The sequence below is a fragment of the Propithecus coquereli genome, unplaced genomic scaffold (assembly GCF_000956105.1).
Source record: "Propithecus coquereli isolate 6110/MARCELLA unplaced genomic scaffold, Pcoq_1.0 Scaffold137, whole genome shotgun sequence".
NCBI lineage: Eukaryota > Metazoa > Chordata > Mammalia > Primates > Indriidae > Propithecus > Propithecus coquereli.
In genome coordinates this window covers 3,829,025-3,847,901 of record NW_012137969.1, presented here as the reverse complement: position 1 = coordinate 3,847,901, position 18,877 = coordinate 3,829,025, and the positions used below count along the sequence as shown (strand labels likewise).

Here is an 18,877-nt window from a genome sequence, read left to right as displayed (position 1 = left end):
CTCAGAACACCTCAAAGGCGGCAGGAGGAGGCTGTTCCTGTCTTTGATGAGGAAATGGGATGGAGCCGGCTCCAACACAGCCAGTGCACAAAATACGCCAGAAAACGCTCCAAGGACTGGCTGCTGGCACGGTCATTAGCCACCCAGTGACGGGGATTACCAGAATCGCCGCTTCTGGAGGAGGATGCTTAAAGCCCAGAGAGGCGAAGTTACTGGCCCAAGGGTGCACAGCCAGGCCTGGCAGAGCTAAGATTCAGACTAGGGCTCAGGCCTTGGGAGCTGCTACTGCAGCTGCCACAAGGCTGACTCTCCAGAGCGGCCGCTACACGGGAGAGGAGGGGACAGTGCTAAGCAAAGGACACATATCCCAGAACGCCTTCAAGGAGGCAGGAGGACTCTAGACTTTCAGAGTCCAGCCACACACAGGGCAGCCCTGTCCCCTATCTCATGGGACCAGGCCACTCAGGCATCAGAGACAGCTGGCCAGGCCTCCTTGTGCCTATTGAGGGACCACCTGCAGGGAAGGGGCCAGGCTGGGTTCTGGCAGCAGTGGGATCCCACGGGACTCCGTCAACAACTAATCCAAACTTCCCTGGTCCACAAGGCCGCCTCTCTGCCCTGATTTCCCCATTGCTTCCTGCTTTCCCAGGCTCCATCCACCCCTGGGCCTTTGCGCACACTGTTCTCCCTGCCTGGAGAGCCCTTCCATGGCCAACTCCTTCAGGTCTCTGCTTAAACACAACCTCCTCCAGGAAGCCCTCCCTGACCACCCACCTCTGCCTCCCTCCCTCCCTCCATCTGTAACCATTTGGTGTTTTTGCCCTGTCCTCCTGGACTCACCACCAGTTGTGCGTTCCTCTGCAGTTCCAGGGCCTGCGCCGCCTGCTGCTGCAGGTACAACAACTCCTGCTGCCGCAGGAAGTGCTGCTGGGAGAACAGCTGCAGCTGCTGGGCATGGTGCAGGGGGCTGCGGCCCGGCGGGTACAGGGCAGGCCAGAGGGGTGGCACCGCGGCTCGCTCCATCAGCTCCGCTGGGGAGAACAGGGAGAGGGCTACCACCACGTCCCCACACCCCGCCACTTGCCACAGATGAGAAGCTGAGGCCCAGGGAGGGGCACCTACACAGCACTGCTGGGCCCCCAGTTGCCTCCTGGGAGCAAGGGATTGTCCTCCTCCACTTGCCAGGTGTGCACACAGCCCAGGGACACGGCCCCATCCGCATGCCAGGTGGGGGACGTCCCCACGGCCTCACAGCCGGAGTAGGCCAGCATGCAGGCTTGAACTAGGGCTGCCGTGGAACTTGAACACCTTCTCCTACCCCCACAGTGGTCTGCAAAGTGGATTCCCGAAGGGATGGGGGCCAAGGAGGGGGCTCCAAGCCCCCAGCCCAGGCTGCCCTGCTCTGGTTCTCCTTACGGGATTTCTGAGTAAGAGTTCATCGAAACAAGGACCTCAAGGCTTTAGAACACACGGAAACTGCCAACATCAGCGTGTTCTCTCTGAACCCCTCTGTCTCCCACCGCCCGTTCTGCTGGGTTGCCCACCCCCTGCAGGAGGCCCTGCCAGCCACTCGGGGTCTACTTACCAAAGTGAGGCAGGTGATCACTGGGAATGACCACCAGCTGGCCCGACTGGGGGTCCCTGACAAACTGGTAGGCTGATGGTAGGGAGCCCCCCAAGCTGGGTGGGAATGCAGGGGCCATGCCCTGGTGCAGAGAGGGGGGGCCCAAGCCTAGGAGGAGAAGCAGGCCCACGTCAGTGCCAGGAGGCCCCAGGGCAGCCCCAGGCCCAGCACTACCACCCCCTGCCCCAGTCCCTGAATCTCTGAGGTATCCGGGGAGAACCAAGGGCAGAGGGGCGCTGGCAGAGTGCAGACAGGCCCACAGAGCCACCCCTCTGGGCACCTGCCCGACACAGGCATGGCAGAGGGCCCCCAAGAGGCAGGTGCAGTTATAATTCCCTCTTTGGACAAATGAAGAGTGGAAGCCCCAGGCCCCCAGCCAAGGGTGGGCAGGAGTCAGCTCTGAGCCCCCATCCCACCCCCCGGCCACCTCCCCACCACCTCTCTTTCTCCAGAGGAGAGAAGTCCCCCTACCCCGCACTCACTGTAAGGGTGTCCGGCAAGCCACATGGACGTGCTGCCCGAGCGGGGCAGCCAGGGGTGCGTGGCCAGGTGGGCTGCAGGGTCAGCAGACCAGCGACCTGAGCCTGCCAGTGCCGGGCCCCCAGTCACCATGAGGTTGGGGTTCAGGCCGTTAGGAGCACAGCTGGTGGGGTGCAGGCGGGCCAAGTCGGCCAGCTCCTTACTTTCCCTAGAAGGAGGAACAGAGGCCTCGTGACAGCTCTGAAGGCCCGGGGAACTGGATGAAACGGGGAGAGTGGAGGTCGCCCCAAGTAACAAGCAGACACCAGGCCGCGGGTCAGGACACCCCATGGGGACGCATGCTCAGCTCAGGACAGAGGGGCCCCCCAGGGCTCCCACACTCAGCCCAATGCTGAGGACCGAAGTCCTGGACCAGCAGCTCCAGCTCTCAGGACCATGGCGCTGTTTCCCCCCCTGCGCCGCTCCCCCCACTGCCTTCAGGCCACCCCCAGGACCTCCAAGCCACCCCTTGCCCTCACCGGAGCAGCTTCTCTTGGTCCCGGTCCAGCCGCGCCCCCAGCAGCCGTTCCTCCCGGTGCCTGGCTCGGTCATCCGCACAGTCCTCGTCTGCTCGGCCATGCCCTGCGGAGCCAGGTGGACATGAGCCCCCAGCTGGCACCCACCCACTGCCTCAACCCTCCCTGGGCCCTGCAGAGCCCCCACGGGCTCCACGGCCACCCGTGTGGCTCCTCTGCTCCAACCTACTAGGAAATGTCTGCTCTGTCTCCCCCAGCCCCTAAAGAGCCTGTCTTCATCACCTGCACGGACAACTGTGCCCATCCTTAGACCGACAGCCTTGGGTATTACCAGAAAACGTCGTAAAACGTATCACATAGCAATAAAACGTGAGGCCGGGTGCATGGGAAGGCAGGTCCTGGGGTAGGGTTTGCACAGGGCGGGGCGCGGTCCCGGTGGAGGGGAGACCGCAGCCCAAAAAAGGGACGCCACCTTTCGGAAGCACAGCCAGACCTGGGTCACCACTGCCCCCACCATGCAGTTCCATCTGTCCCAACACAGTGTTTTTTTTAAATCAAGATAGGAAAGTAAAACCAATGAGCACTACTTGGAGGGCAGGGGCCATGGCCCAGAACCTGGTGATACCACCCGGCCGGCCCACCCCAACCCCAGGAGCGGAGCAGGCAGGTCCTGAACTCCTGGCCCAGAGCAGAGGAGGAGCAGGAGCCCGTGGAGGGCACCGTCTGTCCCTGTCCCTCCTAATCCTTGTCCCCGCCCTGGCCCCTCTTCCTGGGTGTTCACACCACAAGGCAGAAGTTGGCACCTGGCAGGCAGGCAGGGGCACAGGACGCAGCTGGCCATTGGCAGCAGAAGCCACAGGGCGTGTGGCTGGGAAACCTACTCATCAGCTCCAGGTGCCACTCATAGAGGCTTGAGTCTGGCTAATTACTGTTCTTAGGGTCTGCCTGGCTGGGGCTGACACCCTCAGCCACCCGGGGTGCTGTGGGCAGACACCCACGGCCAGCCTCGGCCCCCAGGGGCCCAGCCCAGCACCGCAGGCAGTCGGCCCGGGGCTCGGTCCCCCAGCACGGAGACATTACTACTCTGCCGGAGACCAAGGCCCTGCCTGGGGCCCCTGCGGGGTCTACAGCAGCCCCAAGCTCACGACCTCGCGGGCAAGGCTCCCACATGTTATGCTGCAACTGAGCGTCTCCCCATCTTCTCTCCCCTCCTGCACCCCCAAAACCAAGAGCTCCTACAGAGCAGCACCAAGGAGAGGCTCCGGGATGTGGGCTCCTCCCTTTCCCTCCAGGAAGGTGGGGACCCACCAGTCTCGGAAGCAGAGGAGGGGAGCCCAGGAGAGGGCACAGCTACCCAGCCCAGCTGCCTGCCCCAGCAGGCAAATCCGGGGCGAGGTGCATCCCTGGCCTCCTGCTAAGTCGCGTCCTGCGGGCCACAGTAGGCAGAGGCGCCGCGCAGATACCTCGGCTAAGCCAAGGCGAGGTCACACGGGAGGCAGGTGGAGGAAGGGCAGTGACCTGCATCAGGGGAAGCCCAGCCAGGGCGCCCCTGCCCACCCACGTCTACGTGGTTCCCGTATCAAAGAGGAGGCGGAGCCCACCCCGCACCCCTCAGCAGGACTGGAAAGGGCCCCGCTCGTGGACCCCAGGAGGAAACTGAGGCCCAGAAGGGTAGCGACAGGTTTCAAGCAGGGCTGGGGCACGGAGGGCCCAGAGTCCCACCACGCGAAACAACAGGGCATGGGCTCCAGTGTCCTTCTCCCAAGGGAGATGGTGGCCTGGCTGAATCCCAAGGGTTCGGCCACCTGGGGTGCCACCCTTACGCCCTCTGGGCCCTCCTGGAGGCTGGGATGGGCTTTGGGCACAGTACGATGCTCCTGATGCCCCCAGAAGGGACAGGCGCTCAGAGCATAGCCTGGGCTCAGCCCCAGCCCTCCTCTGTCCTCCCCATCCCCAGACACCTGTCCACTGCCCTGACTGTCACCACCCACAGTCCCAGGAGCTTCCCATCCCAGGCGCCACCTGCATCAGAAACTTGGCTGCTGGCTGGCCCCATCTTGGGGCACATGCCGTCCCCAGGGCTACTAGGGCCAGAGCCCCAGTCTGCTCCCTGTAGGTCTGGTTGGTCTCCTGAAGAAACATGACATGCCCTCCATACCTTACCCCTGCGCTCGGCTAGGCACCGGCTCAACCCTCCTTGTTCTGTGGCACTCCGTCCCATCTAACCCCTGCTCCCACCTGTCGCCTCACAGAGCCAAGCTGGGGCCTGGCCAGCCTCTTGAGTGTGTCCCCAACCTCTCTGTATGCCAGTCACATTCAGCCCCCACCCTCCGCCATGGGGCCACCCAGAGTGTCCTTGCCCCGGGCTACTCAAATTTCCCCATCAGAAGTCAGCTTCAAACGCCACCTGCTCCAGGAAGCCCTCCCTGACTGCCTCTCCTCTGTCACATTCCCGTTTATCTCCCTCACAGCACTGATCACAACGTGTAGCTACTACTCTGCCTACTGGCCAGTCACTGTCTCCTCCATCACACCGTGCACTGCCCTGGCTCGAACAGCCCCATCATGGCTGTCCACCTGCCCCCTGCACAATGCCTGGCCGAGAGAAGGCACTTAATACATGTGCAGTGAACAGATGAATGAATGGACTCGTGTGGATTCTAGAGGAAGAGTGTGCTGCACAGAGGCAACCACATGTGCAAAGGCCCTGAGGCAGGGATGTGCTGAGGAGCATCGAGGAGACCACGGTGGCTGCAGAGCACAGGCCAGAAAGGGCTCTGGAGATGAGGTGGCACTGTGGGTATGGAAGGGGCAGTGTAGGCCTCTGAAGAAAAGGTGGTTTCAATTTTATTCAAAGGGAGAAGGGGAAGCCAGGGGAGCTCTGGGCAGGGTCGCAACATGATCTGCAAAGGCTCTGAAAACCCCCTCTGGCCGCCCGTGGACAAGCGAACAAGAAGGGCTCACCCACCCTTCTATGCTGGGCTCTACCGCAGTGCCCTCCAGGGAGCTCCCAGCCTGGCAAGGGGACTAGCTCCTCTGAGGTGTGCAGGGCAGAGGGCCGGCCCACTCTGTGGTCACAGTGACAAAAGACCCCAGCCCAGCCCGAGCGTGAGCAATGGACGCAGAGGCTGGCACTTAAAAGCTGCCCCTGTGCCAACAGGGCCCCAGGTACTCTGCACACAGGAACTCGCATCAACCCGGAGGCAGGTCCCCAGAGGAGGAAACTGAGGCACAGGTCACAAGGCTAACAAGGAGGCATCCCAGCTATGATCGGGGTGAGTCTTCCTGACTGAGGCACATGGCCCCACACAGAGAGTCGGCGCAGGGTGGCGCCATTAGCACAGGGCTCGTATAGCAGTGTCCCTGCCGTCCCTATCTGCAGGCCTGCCCAGCAGCCCAGCCCCACCCCAGGGCCCACAGAGGCAGGGATGCCCCTAGGCAAAATCCGCCCCCCACCTTGGTCCCTGACAGCAGCTGCCCCTTCACGCATCACACACATCGTCGCCACTATGTGCCGGAGAGGCTCAGCCTGAGGCCCTGTTCCCATGGCAACAACCCCCTCCTGGACTCCATCTGAGCAGCCGTCCAGATACGGCCACCCCGTCTCAGGCTGGCTCATCGTCACACAGCTTACAACTGGCTCTGCACCATGGTGGGAGTGGGGACACCCTCTCGGCCCTCCCACTAGCGCTGGTCCCAGCCTGCCTCTGCCACACAGGAGGTGGGACAGACAGGCCTCAGCTCAGGGTTCCCGCTCAGCCCCACCTCGCCTCTGCAGGCCTCAGTCTCCCCATCTGTGAATGGGGAGACCAACATCCCCCTCTGCAGGGATCTACGCAACGACAGCCAGCCCTTCCGGGGAAGTTGGCACTCGGGAGCTACTGGCTCAATGGCAACGATTGCTCTTATTTGCTGTGCCGCTTGGGCGTGGCGGCAGCGACTGCATGAGGCTCACAGATGTAGGTGAAGCCTGTCTTAGTCCATCTCAGGGTCCAAGACCCCCTGAGGCCAGACCTAGGTCCTGCGTGCATCTCCCGGGAAGCAGGAACTCAGGCTTGCAGATAGCACCCGACGCCTGAACGTGAGCAGACAAAAGAAACACCTGCTCAGGAAGCACCTACTATGTGCCAGCCAGCCCAGCTGGCACTGAGCAAATGAGGTGACCCCGGGGCCCAGAGAGCTCAAGGCTCCTGTTCAAGGTCACACAGCAGCAAGGGGCAGAGCCAGGATTTGAGCCCACTGACAGAGGCAGAGGGTTCACTCCAAATAGTAAGAGACTGGGCCAAGACCCCAGGAGACCAGGGTTGACAACCACCCGCTTGGCTGGGGGGGCCTGTCCTGGAGCCTCTACCTCCTCCAGCCCCGCAAAGTCACTCAGCACTGGGGCTGGGCTGCCTGAAGAGAAACCACAAGTTCATATGGGGTTTTTGTTGAGAGAAAGAATCCAGATGCCTCCTTTTCAAGCGTTACAACCAACAGAGAAAGGCAGCTTCGGACAAACCCCTTAACATCTTGTCCCAAACCCCCCCCCCACATCCTCCCTCCCTCTCCTGTTCTCACTCACACATTCTCTCTTTTTCTTTTGTGCGCACATACACACACACTCATGACCCCATGGGCACACATCCCGTAGGCACAGGCAGGCACTCTGGGCTCTAGGATGGGCCCTGGGAACCACGGGCCCCCAACAAAGGTGCCACCATGTCACAGGAGCATCCTCCCTGAGAAAGGGCTTTAAGAGATCTGCTTCCCAGGGGGTCCACAGCCCAAATCTCTGAGCAGGAGGGCTTGTCCACCACCAAGCTGGCCACCTGCTGCAGTCCAAGGGCTATTGCCCACTTCTTTTATCCCAGAATAAGGCAGGTTCTCATGCAAGCTCCCCCCAACACCCAGGATCAGAGGGCAGGGCTTCCCTGGCTGCAATGCGCTCAGTCAGTCATCAAACGTTCACTGAGCATCACTCGCTCGGAGCCAGCTATACTGGATGAGAAGAATTCTAAGACCAGACACAGCCCCATCTCCTCATTCAAAATCCAAAGACTCTGAGTCTGCTCCTGGATGAAATGACATCTGGAGCTCAACTGGAGACAGACCACGTCGAAGGCGGCTCTAAGAGGAGGTGATGCTGGGCCCTGAGGATGAGGGGACATGGTGTGCAAATTGGGAAGGGCGCTGCAGGTGGGAAGTGTGGCACCAGGTACCCTGGACCGGCTGGGGCAGCAGGTTGGTGTGAAAATGACGTTCCTGGGAGATGCTAGAGCGACCCAGGCCCAGGCCCCTACAACTGGGGGCAACACAGGACAATAGAGAGGGGCATTCAGACAGTCCTGTGCAGACGCAGCGTGCATGCAGATCAGCGTGCATGCAGATCAGCGCAGCAGACTGTGCCTCACTGGGCTCGACAGGGAGAAGGACAGCCGAGAGGCAGCTCCGACGGGACCCAGCAGTGCTGCTCACCGTGGACCAAGGATAAACCCAGGGAGACACGGGGGGCCAGGCCAAGGGGTGGTGAATGCTCAGGAGATGTGCCCCAAGGTGCCTGTGCAGCCTATGGAGTACAGTCTGGGAGATGCAGGGAAGGGGGACTTTGCGGGTGCCACAGGCAGGGACCCAGAAGGGGGCCAAGCGGGAGCTCACGGCAGGTGAGTGTGGGGTACAGGCTGGGGTGGGGGTGACTGTTGAGAGGTCCCAGAGGCAAGGAGCAGCTGGACATGGCCTTCCCCAGGCCTCACCATGGCACACTGAACATGGCCTCAGTCCCCGGACCACAGGTGGACAGACCAAGTCGGGACTTCCAACAAACATGCCACAAATATCAACTCTCCGAAACCCCAGGAGGAATCCAACAGCGAAACATACAAGGGACACAAGGAAATACAACCAACCAACAAACCAAGTTCTGGAAAAATATTCAGCCTCACTAGTGACTAAAAGAAATGCACCCTTCTTCCCTACCGAAATAAGCAACCGTTTTTAAAAAATATTAAAACAAAATTCTGAGAAATCTAAAGTAAAACAGATGGACTGACCGCTAACAGGCACTTAATATCTCTAACTACCTAAGAAGGCACTTAGGTGCTGAATGTCGAGACACCCTAAGAACATCGGGACCCCAGTTTCTACCTATCCCTCAAACACTCCCTCACTCACTCAGTTATCAAATACCTACTGTGTGCCAGCCCAACGCTGGCGAGGTACTGGGGACACCAAAATAGATAAGGCAACAGTTACCTCCCTCAACGACTTAGAATTGAAAGCTTCACGATAGTCTATTCCCAAGAATCTCTATTCTTAGAAAATGACTCAAAATACCATGAAGGCGCAATGCACAAAAATATTCAATGCAACATTCTGAACACAAAACATCAGAGAGAGGGGGAAAAACCAAAATGCCCACCAAGGGAACAGAGAACTGAACTATGGTATATGCTTGCAACAGAATATTAAAGGCCATAAAAAAATGCTACTTATAAAGAGTCTGCAATACAGCCAGAGGAAATGACCCACGCTGTAATATGTGAACAGTGTAAAAGCCCAAGATCGTACGTGCGCTAGGATCACTGCAGGTAGAAGCAAACTGCACAGGAAAATGAATTCAGGGGAAGATACAAAAGTGTTCAGGGTATTGGAAAAATATAATTGTTCTTTTTCTTCACTTTCCTTTTCTGCATTGTCCACATTTTTGTATGTACATAATGGAAAAAGCAGTAAACTTTCAACAGCAGCTGCAGCCCACAAGTGGGACAGAGGAGCAGTGGCAGCAGGAAGGGAGGGAGAGGTGAGGGTGCCAGGGTAGGAGGGCAGGAGACAGGGAAAAAAGGAAAGAGGAGGTGGGGGGGCGGGGAAAATGAGGCCAGGGTGAGACCCAGGACCTACCTTTGACGTTGCTCAGTGACAGGGAGCGCTCCTGATCCGCCAACCCAGGCCCCAGCCGGCCACTGCCACCACTGTCCTTCTGCCGAGCCACCGCCACCGCAATGCCCACGGGTGGGTGTCGAACTTCTGCCTCACCCTGGGCACCGGAGCCCTCTCGCCCGAAGGCCTTGGCGCTCTCAGGCCTCTCGGGGTCCCGCTTCAGCTGCCGGCCACCGCCAGCTGCAGGGCCTCCGGGGTGCGGGAGGCGGGCCTGGGCACGTGGGGCGCCCGCAGCGGTGGGCGCCGGCTCAGGTTTCATGGTGCCCAGGCCTCCAAATGGACTCTTCTTGCCACAACCGCCAGGGCGCACGGCCACCGCCTCCCGGGCAAAGCTGCCGCTGTACTTGATGAGACTCTGCATGGCCGAGGCCTCTCCGGGTCCATGGGTCACAGGGTGCAAGTCAGCGCCGGGCCTGCCGCAGGAGGCCGCGTTGCGGGGCAGCCCGCCCCCGGGGTCCAGGTAGGCCTTCTTGGAGGCTGCCACGGCCTCCTCCTCAGCGCGGCTGGCATGGTGGTGTTGCGCGGCCAGCACAGCCATCTGCGTGGTGGCGAAGTTGCCCAGTTCAAAAGGCTTCCACTTGTGCTCGGGGCCGGCGGGCGGGGGCGGCCGTCCAGCCTCCAAGCCGAAGAGCTTGGCGGCCTGCTGGGCCGCGGGGCCCCGGGGCGCGCGCTCGCAGGGCCGCGGCTCGGCCTCGGGCTTGAGCAGGTCCTTGGCCGGCAGGTAGGCCCGGGCGTCCGGGGAAGCGCGCGCAGCCCGCGACGCTGGGGCGTCGGCGGGTGGCGGCCGCTTGAGCGAACGGATCACCGAGTTCTTCTCGCGCAGGCTCTCAGGCCGGTCCGGCGGCCGCGGGGAGCCGGGTGTCGCCTGCAAGACCCCCGGCCTGCCCGCCTCCCGCTCGCGGGCCCGGGCGTCGCGCGCCTGAGACGCGATCTGGATGGGCCCCGGGCGCTCGTCGAAGGCCTCCACAGAAGGCACGAAGGTGGGCGCCACCACGCGGTGCTCGCGGCCCGGCTCACGGAAAACGGTGTAGACGCCAGTGGGCGCGGGCGCGGAGGCAGGCGGCGCGGGCGGCCCCTTGGGTGGCGGCGGGGGCAGCGGCGAGGCGCAGGGCCGCGGCCCGGGCAGCAGGGCCTCTGTGCGCCGCAGCAGCCGCGCGCTCTCGTCCTGCCGGGCCGCCTCCTTGGTGCCGCTGCGGCCCGCCTCGGCCACCAGCGCAGACAGCCCCGCGTCCCCCGCGCCGTTGCATATGCTCAGCACCGATGGCTGCAGCACGCTCTTGCCCTTGGGTTCGGCCAGGAAAGGGGACAGGCGCTCCGCCAGGCGCGGGAGCCCGCGGTCCTGACGGCCCTCAGCCCGCGCCTCCTGGGTCAGGTCCACTACGCCACGCGGCCCTGCTGCCTCCTCGCGGGCTCTAGGGTCCTTCTTGCCGAACAGCGGGGGTGGCTCCCCGCCACGGCCCGCCCGCTCCTTGGCCTGACCTTCCCTCGACGATGAGCCTTTGGCTGGAGCCCCTGAGGAGTGGCTGCTGGGGGTCCTGGCAGAGGGCACGTGAGAGTGAAGGGCGCCCGCAGCCCCCGGGGCGGGCAGGTAGAAGCCGTCTGTGGAAAGAGCGCAACAGTGAGCAAGGGCCACCTCCCACCCTTTCCAGGGCAGAAGGGGCTCTGTGTCCTCAGGCAGGAGGGACATGAACAGCGCAGCCACTAAGAGGGCAAGCTCAGGAAATAGCTGGAATCAAGTTTAAATCTGCCACTGCCACCTACTGCTCTTCCTGAGCCTCAGTTTCCTCCTCTGTAAAGGGGTGAGGATTGTTTTAAGACCTGCCCAGAGGGTCTAGCGGGCTCTGTGAGGAGGAAGGACGAGAAGGCTCCGGAGGTTATGGCAGGCTCAGGGAGCTCTTGGGTACTGGAGTCTCACAAAGGAGTCTGAGACAGAGGTGGAAGCTGCCCGGGACAGTGTCAAGGGCCCTGGCGAAGTCCCTGAGAACGTCCCTGTGTCACCCCCTCCTGGGCCCACAGTCTCACCACTCCCGTCCTCTGACCTTTCTGGGTATCGAAAATGCTGGGCTGGCCCAACTGGCTGAGGAGGGGGCTCCCGCTGCTGGGGGGCTCCAGGTGGTTCAGGTGGAGGTAGGATGGGTACAGCCCACTGGGCAGGTGGGAGAAGCCTGGAAGAGAAAAGGCGGGCTGGACCACTGCCTGCCTCCCCGAAGGAGCTTCCTTCCAGCATTTTCCTTTTCTTGGAAATAAACTATCTTGGCTGTCAGCCCCTGGTGCAGGAAGCCCCGAGGTTTCACAGCAGCTCCCTAGGGCAACGCTTGTTCCTCCCAACCCTGTGACTTTGGGCCTCTCTCCAGGCCCAGGCAGCCCTCCGGGGCTTGGGGTCTCAAATGCCCCAGGAAGAAGATCAGATGGATCCAGCTAGGAGGGGATGGTGACAGCTTGCCAAGCATTGTCAATTGCTTTGCCACCGTTACACTCATTTAAACCTCAAAAACAACCTCTGAAGCAGATACTCTTAGTATCCTGATTTTACAGATAAGGAAACTGATGCTCAGAGAGGACCACTTGCCCAAGGTCATACAGCACAGGTGCTTCAAACCGAGGTAATCGGACCCTGCAGCCAGGACAGTTCACCTCAACCCAACATGGGCCCCTCCTCTGCTGTGTGAGCCTGGGCTGGTCACTTGACTTCTCTGAACCTCAGTGGACCCAGCATCCCTAGCTGCCAGGAAGGAATTCCTCATGCCAAGGGTCCTCCCAGCCTCCTGAACGCCCCCCACCAGCAATGCCCAGAATCAGGACCTTGCAGGACAAAGACAGGAAAGGGAGATAGAAGCAAGTCGCACATGGAGAACGGGGCCCCCAGAGGCCGTCTGACAGGGCCCAGAAGGCCGGGCGGTTGGGCAGGCAGGCGGGCGCTGGGGCTCTGGGCGAGGGCCCTGATGCTCTGCCTGAGCCCAGAATCCCACAGGGCCCCCAGCCCATCGGAGACCGCTGCGGGACCTGGGTATCCTGTTCCCCAGTGGCTCCGTCTGAGGCCAGGGACACAGGACCTGTCCTTAGCTCACTAGGCCAACGTCTTTCCCCCCAGCACCACCTGATGCCATTCACAACAAAAACAAGACCAAAGGACCGAATGACACCACTGTCTCACTTATTCACAGAAACAGTGCTCCGATGCAGGCATTGGGTCTCTCTGCTCTCATCTGTCACCTGTAAAATGGGCCTAACAGTCCCCACCTCAGGGCTGCCTTGCAGCACCTGGGACAGAAAGCAGCGTGTGTTTACTGTCATTATTATCCGCCTGCACTTGCTGGCAGAAGAGAAAAGGGAGTATCAGGGAGGACAGAGGAACAAGCTGGTGGCACCAGAGGCGCCCTCTGCTCTTCCAACGCTGCAGTGCCTGCCAGACTGGCTAAGGTGGGAGCCAGGCGGGACCCCACCCGAGCAGGGCCAGCACCAGCCAGGCCCAGACATCCCCTCTGTACAGGGCGCACACTCTGGTTCCTGGATTCAGACGCCTTCCCCAGGGAGCTTGGGAAGAGCAGCCTTGATGGCCCCATCTGTACAAGGGGCACAGGGCTATAAGGACTGGGAGGGGTCCTGTGGCTGAGGGCACCTCTGACTACACCTTTTCCTCCCGGGCTAAATGCAGCTGTCCACGGCCCCACCCCAATGGGTTTGGAGTGATGGCGAGCACTCAGTCAGACTCAAGCCCACAGGGGGAAGTGGGGAGCCGTAAGCGGCAGGGGGTGCTCCCAGGCTGCCATCTTCCAGGATCCCGGGGGCACCCAGCAGTAGGGAGGAGGGACCCAGCACCCGGCATCCAGAACCATCAGAGCCAGAGGTTCAGGAGGAGCTCAGGATCCCCAGGCCCACCCTTCATGGACAGAGCTGGCAGGGAGGCTCCAGAGAGATCCAGAATGTGCCTGTTCCCGTGGGAGGCCAGGCCTGCAGCCCCCAGGTCGAGGGGCATCACTGCAGAGCTGTGACAAAGAGGGCCCGTGGCCCTGCATCCCATGCGCGTGCGGTGATGAAGGAGCCTCCTGCGCACCCCGGACCCGACGGTGAGCAGAGCAAACCAGGCCCTGCTTTCAGAGCTCAAGAATAATCACGCATATAATCTGTTGTCACAAGTAAGAGGTGGACCAGGGTGGGGAGGTAGGGTGTCTGAGCTGGCTCCTCGGGAGGAACCAGGGGCGGCCAGTGGGGTGGGGTGAGGGGCTGCAGGCAGAGGGAACAGCTCATGCAAAGGCCCTGTGACAGCGACAAGAGGAAGCACAGAGCATTTGAGGAAGAGCAGGGAGGCTGGGTGACTAGGGCTGGGCCCCACCAGCCCCAGTGAGGGGGTGACCATGGAGGTGGAGGGGAGTGGGCAGCCTTGAGAAGTGCTGGGGACATCAGTCACCAGAGTGGCGGGGGCAGTGGCCCAGCAGCCCTCAGCCCCACCCACCTGGCACGCTCCTTACCTTCATGCGCATGGGCAGCCCACAGCTGCACCATGGGCAGGTTGCTGGGGGTGGGGGAGCGGAAGGAGAGGTCAGAGGGCAGGGACACCGGGCTCCCATGGGACGAGGCCGAGGGCCCCATCCCGCTGGCCACAAAGCTGCCCAGGAAGGCCTCGCCTGCAGAGAAAAGGGGGCCATCAGGCAGCCGGCCAGGCCGCCACCGCCCCACCGCCCAGAGACCCATCTCTCCTCTGACTGTGTGGAGCTGACACTGGCAGGGAGACCAAGGAGATCTCCCCTGCCCCACCCCAGGATGGGCCTGGGTCAACTCAACCGACCCAGGGCTTGAGAAAGCTGCAAGACCCCAGGAGACAGCCAGAAGGAAGCCTGCCACAGCAGGCCCCCACCCCGGGAAATCCAGCACCTTCAGAGGAGGGCTTTATCATCCCTGCTGCGCAACCAGCCAAGATCCAAGGGGGCACTGCTCTCCCCATTTGCAGATGGACACCTGAGGCTGGTGGGGGGCAGGTACCTCCCAAGGCCACAGAGCAAGGAGGTGGGGGCTCATGGGGGTGGGGGCTCAGGTTCCGAGCTCCGCAGAGCTCCTGGACCAGAGAGCACCACCCTTGAGTGACAGAATGACTCCCATGGCAGCCCTGTGCCCATTTGACAGATGGGGAAGCTGAGGCTCAGAGGTGGGATGTACCTGGTCACACGGCCAATGGCTCAGAATGCACCTGAGGCAGGGTGTCCCAGAGCCCCCGGCACACAAGCTACAGTGAGTTAGGGAACCAGTGAGGGAAGGGATGGAACAGCGAGCATGGGAGCTGCTAAGGGTTCAAGGGAGCCCCACCCAGGACCACCCCTCCAGACAGCAGGACCCCACACCCGGGTGGCTAGGGCCCAGGCAACAACCACACATGCCCTGCCCTGCCCCATTTGGCCAGGCCCACAGGAGGCCTCCTGGCTGCACCCCAGGGCTCCACCCCACAAGCCCCAGCACCCCAGGTCTCCAGGGTACAGGCCAGAGCCCTGGGGCCAGAGGCTCCCCTGATGGCCTCGGTTAGCTCATCGTGAAAATGGGGTAGCGATGCCCTCCTTTGAGAAGTGCAGTGAAGAGGGAAACACGTGTTTAGCCACCACGACAGTAAGAATGAAAATAATAAACGGCAGCAGGGCCATTCACGAAAAGCTACCAGGCACCGGGCACTCAGCAGGTGACTTCAAATCCTCCCAAAAACGCCCCAGGGAGGCGGCGGCACAGCCCTGAACACAGAGCTGAGCGGGGTGGTCACCAAGCACAGCACCCCCTAGGTGCCAATTCTGGCCGGCCCCAGCCCAGGGCGTCTCTGTGCACCCTGAGCAACCTTCTCTGAGTCCCTGTGGGTGGGCACTGTTTGCAGGTGGCACAGAGAAGGAGGGGACTGTGCCGGAGGAGCAAGTGTGTGTGGCTCAGCCACCCAGGTGGCCCCACAGGGGGCTCATGGACCCCAGCCCAACCTCTGATCCCTGGCAGTCCCCTCACACAGGGCTGCATACAACAGGCGCTCACTGACCACCTCCTAGGAGCACAGGCTCCCAAAATGTCCAGCCTGGCCCCCTTGGGCTTCACATGGGGAAATCAAGGCCAAGAGGGCAGGGCCTCCACCTCAGTCCCTTAGAGCAGAGACAGCAGCAGGCAGAGCAGCAGGGGGAATAGATGCCCTCTGGCCACATGCCCCACCCCCACCGCCACCCTGTGTCTGCCCCCTCCCCCGCACACTCCAGCCCCACCCGGCCCAGCCACCTCACCGGACTCCAGGGCCAAGCCCTCGGGACCCAGGGCCATGGTGGCCGGTCAGTCCATCCATGCGGCCCAGGCCGGAGCAGCAGGGCCTATGGGCCCTGCAGAGCCAGGCTTCCTCCTTGGCGTGACAGGTGGGTGGAAGGCTCCGGAAGCCGGCAGCCAGAGGTTTGCGCAAGGGCTTACATCAGCCACCAGCTCTTCCTGCCCAGGCCTCACGGAAGCCCCATGGCCCAGGCCTACCCTGCCCGGGCTTGTGAAACCCGCCCAGCGGCACCCAGGCCAGCGAGCGTTGGGGCCGGATGCTAGCCAACGGCTCCCGCCCGCCACAGGCCCAGCAGGGGCCCCGGAACCCCAGACCCAGGCGCTCAGTGCTGCTCTCGGGGCCCCGGTTTGCAACTCTGTCAAATGGGTGCACCGTCCCTCAGGCTATGAGCATGTCCCCTCCCGAAATCACGCTCAGAAGCGAGCGTGAATCAGACAAGCGTGCCCTGCTAGTCCCTGCTGCTGCCTCCCCGCCTGCTGGGCCCTTCGGGCACCAGCCCTGGCATCTGGACCCCGCCTTGCTCAGCCCCACCTCCAGGCCCCCCTCGGCCCCAGATTAGTCCCCCAATAGCCATGCAACCCAAGCAGGCCCCACGTGACTCTGGGTCCACCAATGACAACTTAGAAACAGATCTGTCAGCCTGGCCGTGTATTTAATGCTTGTCTCTCCCCCACAAAAGGGATTCCTCCCTCCCGGAGGGCAGGGACTCTGCCTTGCAACCTGCCACAGCCCAGTGCCTGGGACCTGGCACGCCAGAGCCACTCCGGTTTTGCATTACTTGACTGCATGAGTGTCACTTGCAATGCTCACAGGGCCAAGATGGATAGATACACACTGGGATTAGAAAGGAAGGTCAGGGCAGCCCCTGACCCACGAGAGGGGCTTTCAAATAAGCCTCCAGGAAGCGCAAGCCACCCCGGGCTGTCCTGCCTAGTCTCCCTGGGGTGGGGGTGGGAGTGAGGACAGGCAGCTGGCCCCGCCCCACGTCACCAGTATCCCCCCTGCCTAATGCTCACCCCCATCACCCATCCCCTCAGGGCTCTGGGGACAGTGACAGGCCCTGGCTCACCCGCCTCTCCAAAGACTTTGCTAGAATCCCTCAGGTCAACCTGAGGTGGGGGTGTCCCCCCCTCCCTCCCACCCTGGGCTGGGCTCAAGGCCTGGCTCCTAAATCAGGCCTCCCCCTGGTGACTGAAAACCTCCGTTCCACCTGCTCACTCCCATAGTTCTCTCACTTGACACCTCAGAAGCTAAGATCAATGACTGTCAAAACCTAAAACACGCACGCGTAACCACAGTAACTCATCATTCCTAATAATACCCGCAAACGCTGCCTGGGGCACTGGGCGCAGGCGGACTTCACCACGTCGAGCACAGTAACCCACCCAATCTGCACACCAGCCCTTCTCCCAGCAAAGAACTGACAACCCAAGGTCACACAGGCATGTGGCTGGGGGCAGAGCTGGGACAGTGACAGGTCGAGTCCAGAGCCCAAGAGCCGCCTCTAAATGCCTCGTGTGGAATAGTCCCACGAGGGCCACCAGGGTTTTCCTGGTAGAACGGTCCCCAAGGCTCTGCTGTCATCCTCAACCAACAGGAAACAACCTGTGTGTCCATCCCATGGGGACTGGGTAAATAAATGACACTCAGCAGTGCCATCCAAACAGTACCCCACAGACGTCCTGTATCCGTGCTGTGTAATGTGCTAGCCACTGGCCACGTGTGGCTATTGAACACTTGAAATGTGGCCAGTGAGCCTGAGGAACTGCATTTTTTATTTTATTAAATTTTAATTAATTGATATTTAATTTAGCAACAGTCTGGGCCGAAGTTTCCTCCCTGCTGGAAATGAGAGGGAGCAGTGGGCAGGGATGGCCAGGGCCAGTGTCCCCGTGGGGAGGGGCTCCACAGAGGGGTCACCAGAGCACAGAGATAAATACTGGCTCCGATGCCCACATGCTCTGTGATTTGGGGCAGTTTTCTTAATGTCCCCAGGCTGTGTGAGATGGACAATGTAGTAACATCTACTCCTCAGGGCGGACATAAAGATGAAGTGAGTTCCATTTGCAAAATGCTTTGAACACCCTCTGGCATGAAGTAGGTGCCACGTGATGTTGGCTATTATTATTATTTTATTCTTGTTATTTATAGTTACAAAACCTGAGGCTCAGAGATGCTAAGCAACTCCTCCAAGGTCAGGGTCCATGCAGGACCCAAATGTCCTTTCTTACAATAAAAATCTAGTTTTGGCCAGACACGGTGGCTCAGGCCTGCAATCCCAGCACTCTGAGAGGCCGAGGAGGGAGGATCACTTGCACTCAGGAGTTCGAGACCAGCCTGAGCAAAAGCGAGACCCTGTCTCTACTAAAAATAGAAAAATTTGCCAAGCATAGTGGTGCACCCCTGTAGTCCCAGCTACTTGGGAGGCTGAGGCAGGAGGATCACTTGAGCCCAGGAGTTTAAGGTTGCAGTGAGCTGTGATGATGCCACTGCCTCTAGCCCAGGACAACAGAGTGAGACTCTGTCTCAAAAAAAAAAAATCTAAAATGTTGAAACCAGAGAGAGCTGGTGGTTGCATGTTATGAATGCGCTAAATACAACTGAATTGTACACTTTTCAAATCGTTACTTGTGTTATGTGTATTGCACCTCAATTCTTTAATAAAAAGCACAATCTCTGCTCCCTGCCTCCGAATCTGGCACTGTGTCTCCACGAGCCGGGCCAGGCTGGTCCTGGATTCCCCTCACTGCCCAGGCCACCCCAGGGCCCCTTTCCGGACCCTGGCTCACCCTCCCACAGCCCCAGGAGCAAGGGAACCTTGCCACCCCTGTTGACAGATTAGAAAACTGAGGCTCAGCGAGGCCGCCAGGGACCAAGTCAGCACTGAGCCCAGTGCTCTTGCACATAGCACACTGCACGGCGGGCCTTGGCCCAGGAGCCCACCGCACCAGCGACACCCCAGTCCCTGCCTGGGTTCTGATTTTGCCTTCTTCGCTACCCCAGGCTCCAACTGTGGCCCCTGGAAAAGATGGTACCCCACCATGAGGGTCCCCAGAAGGGGTCCGA

General features: G+C 61.0%; 1 protein-coding gene across 1 annotated transcript in view; it reads right to left on the bottom strand.

The window, feature by feature from the left end:
* Positions 1–18,877, bottom strand: part of TNRC18 (trinucleotide repeat containing 18) — an 84,232-nt gene that overhangs the window by 50,879 nt on the left and 14,476 nt on the right. Inside the window, exons 3-9 of the mRNA XM_012639114.1 lie at positions 14,004–14,159; positions 11,574–11,699; positions 9,496–11,133; positions 2,623–2,725; positions 2,107–2,312; positions 1,586–1,732; positions 841–1,031 (exon numbers count right to left, since the gene is read on the bottom strand). Of these exons, the coding sequence (XP_012494568.1) occupies positions 841–1,031; positions 1,586–1,732; positions 2,107–2,312; positions 2,623–2,725; positions 9,496–11,133; positions 11,574–11,699; positions 14,004–14,159 (2,567 nt within the window). The remainder of the gene's footprint in view (positions 1–840; positions 1,032–1,585; positions 1,733–2,106; positions 2,313–2,622; positions 2,726–9,495; positions 11,134–11,573; positions 11,700–14,003; positions 14,160–18,877) is intronic.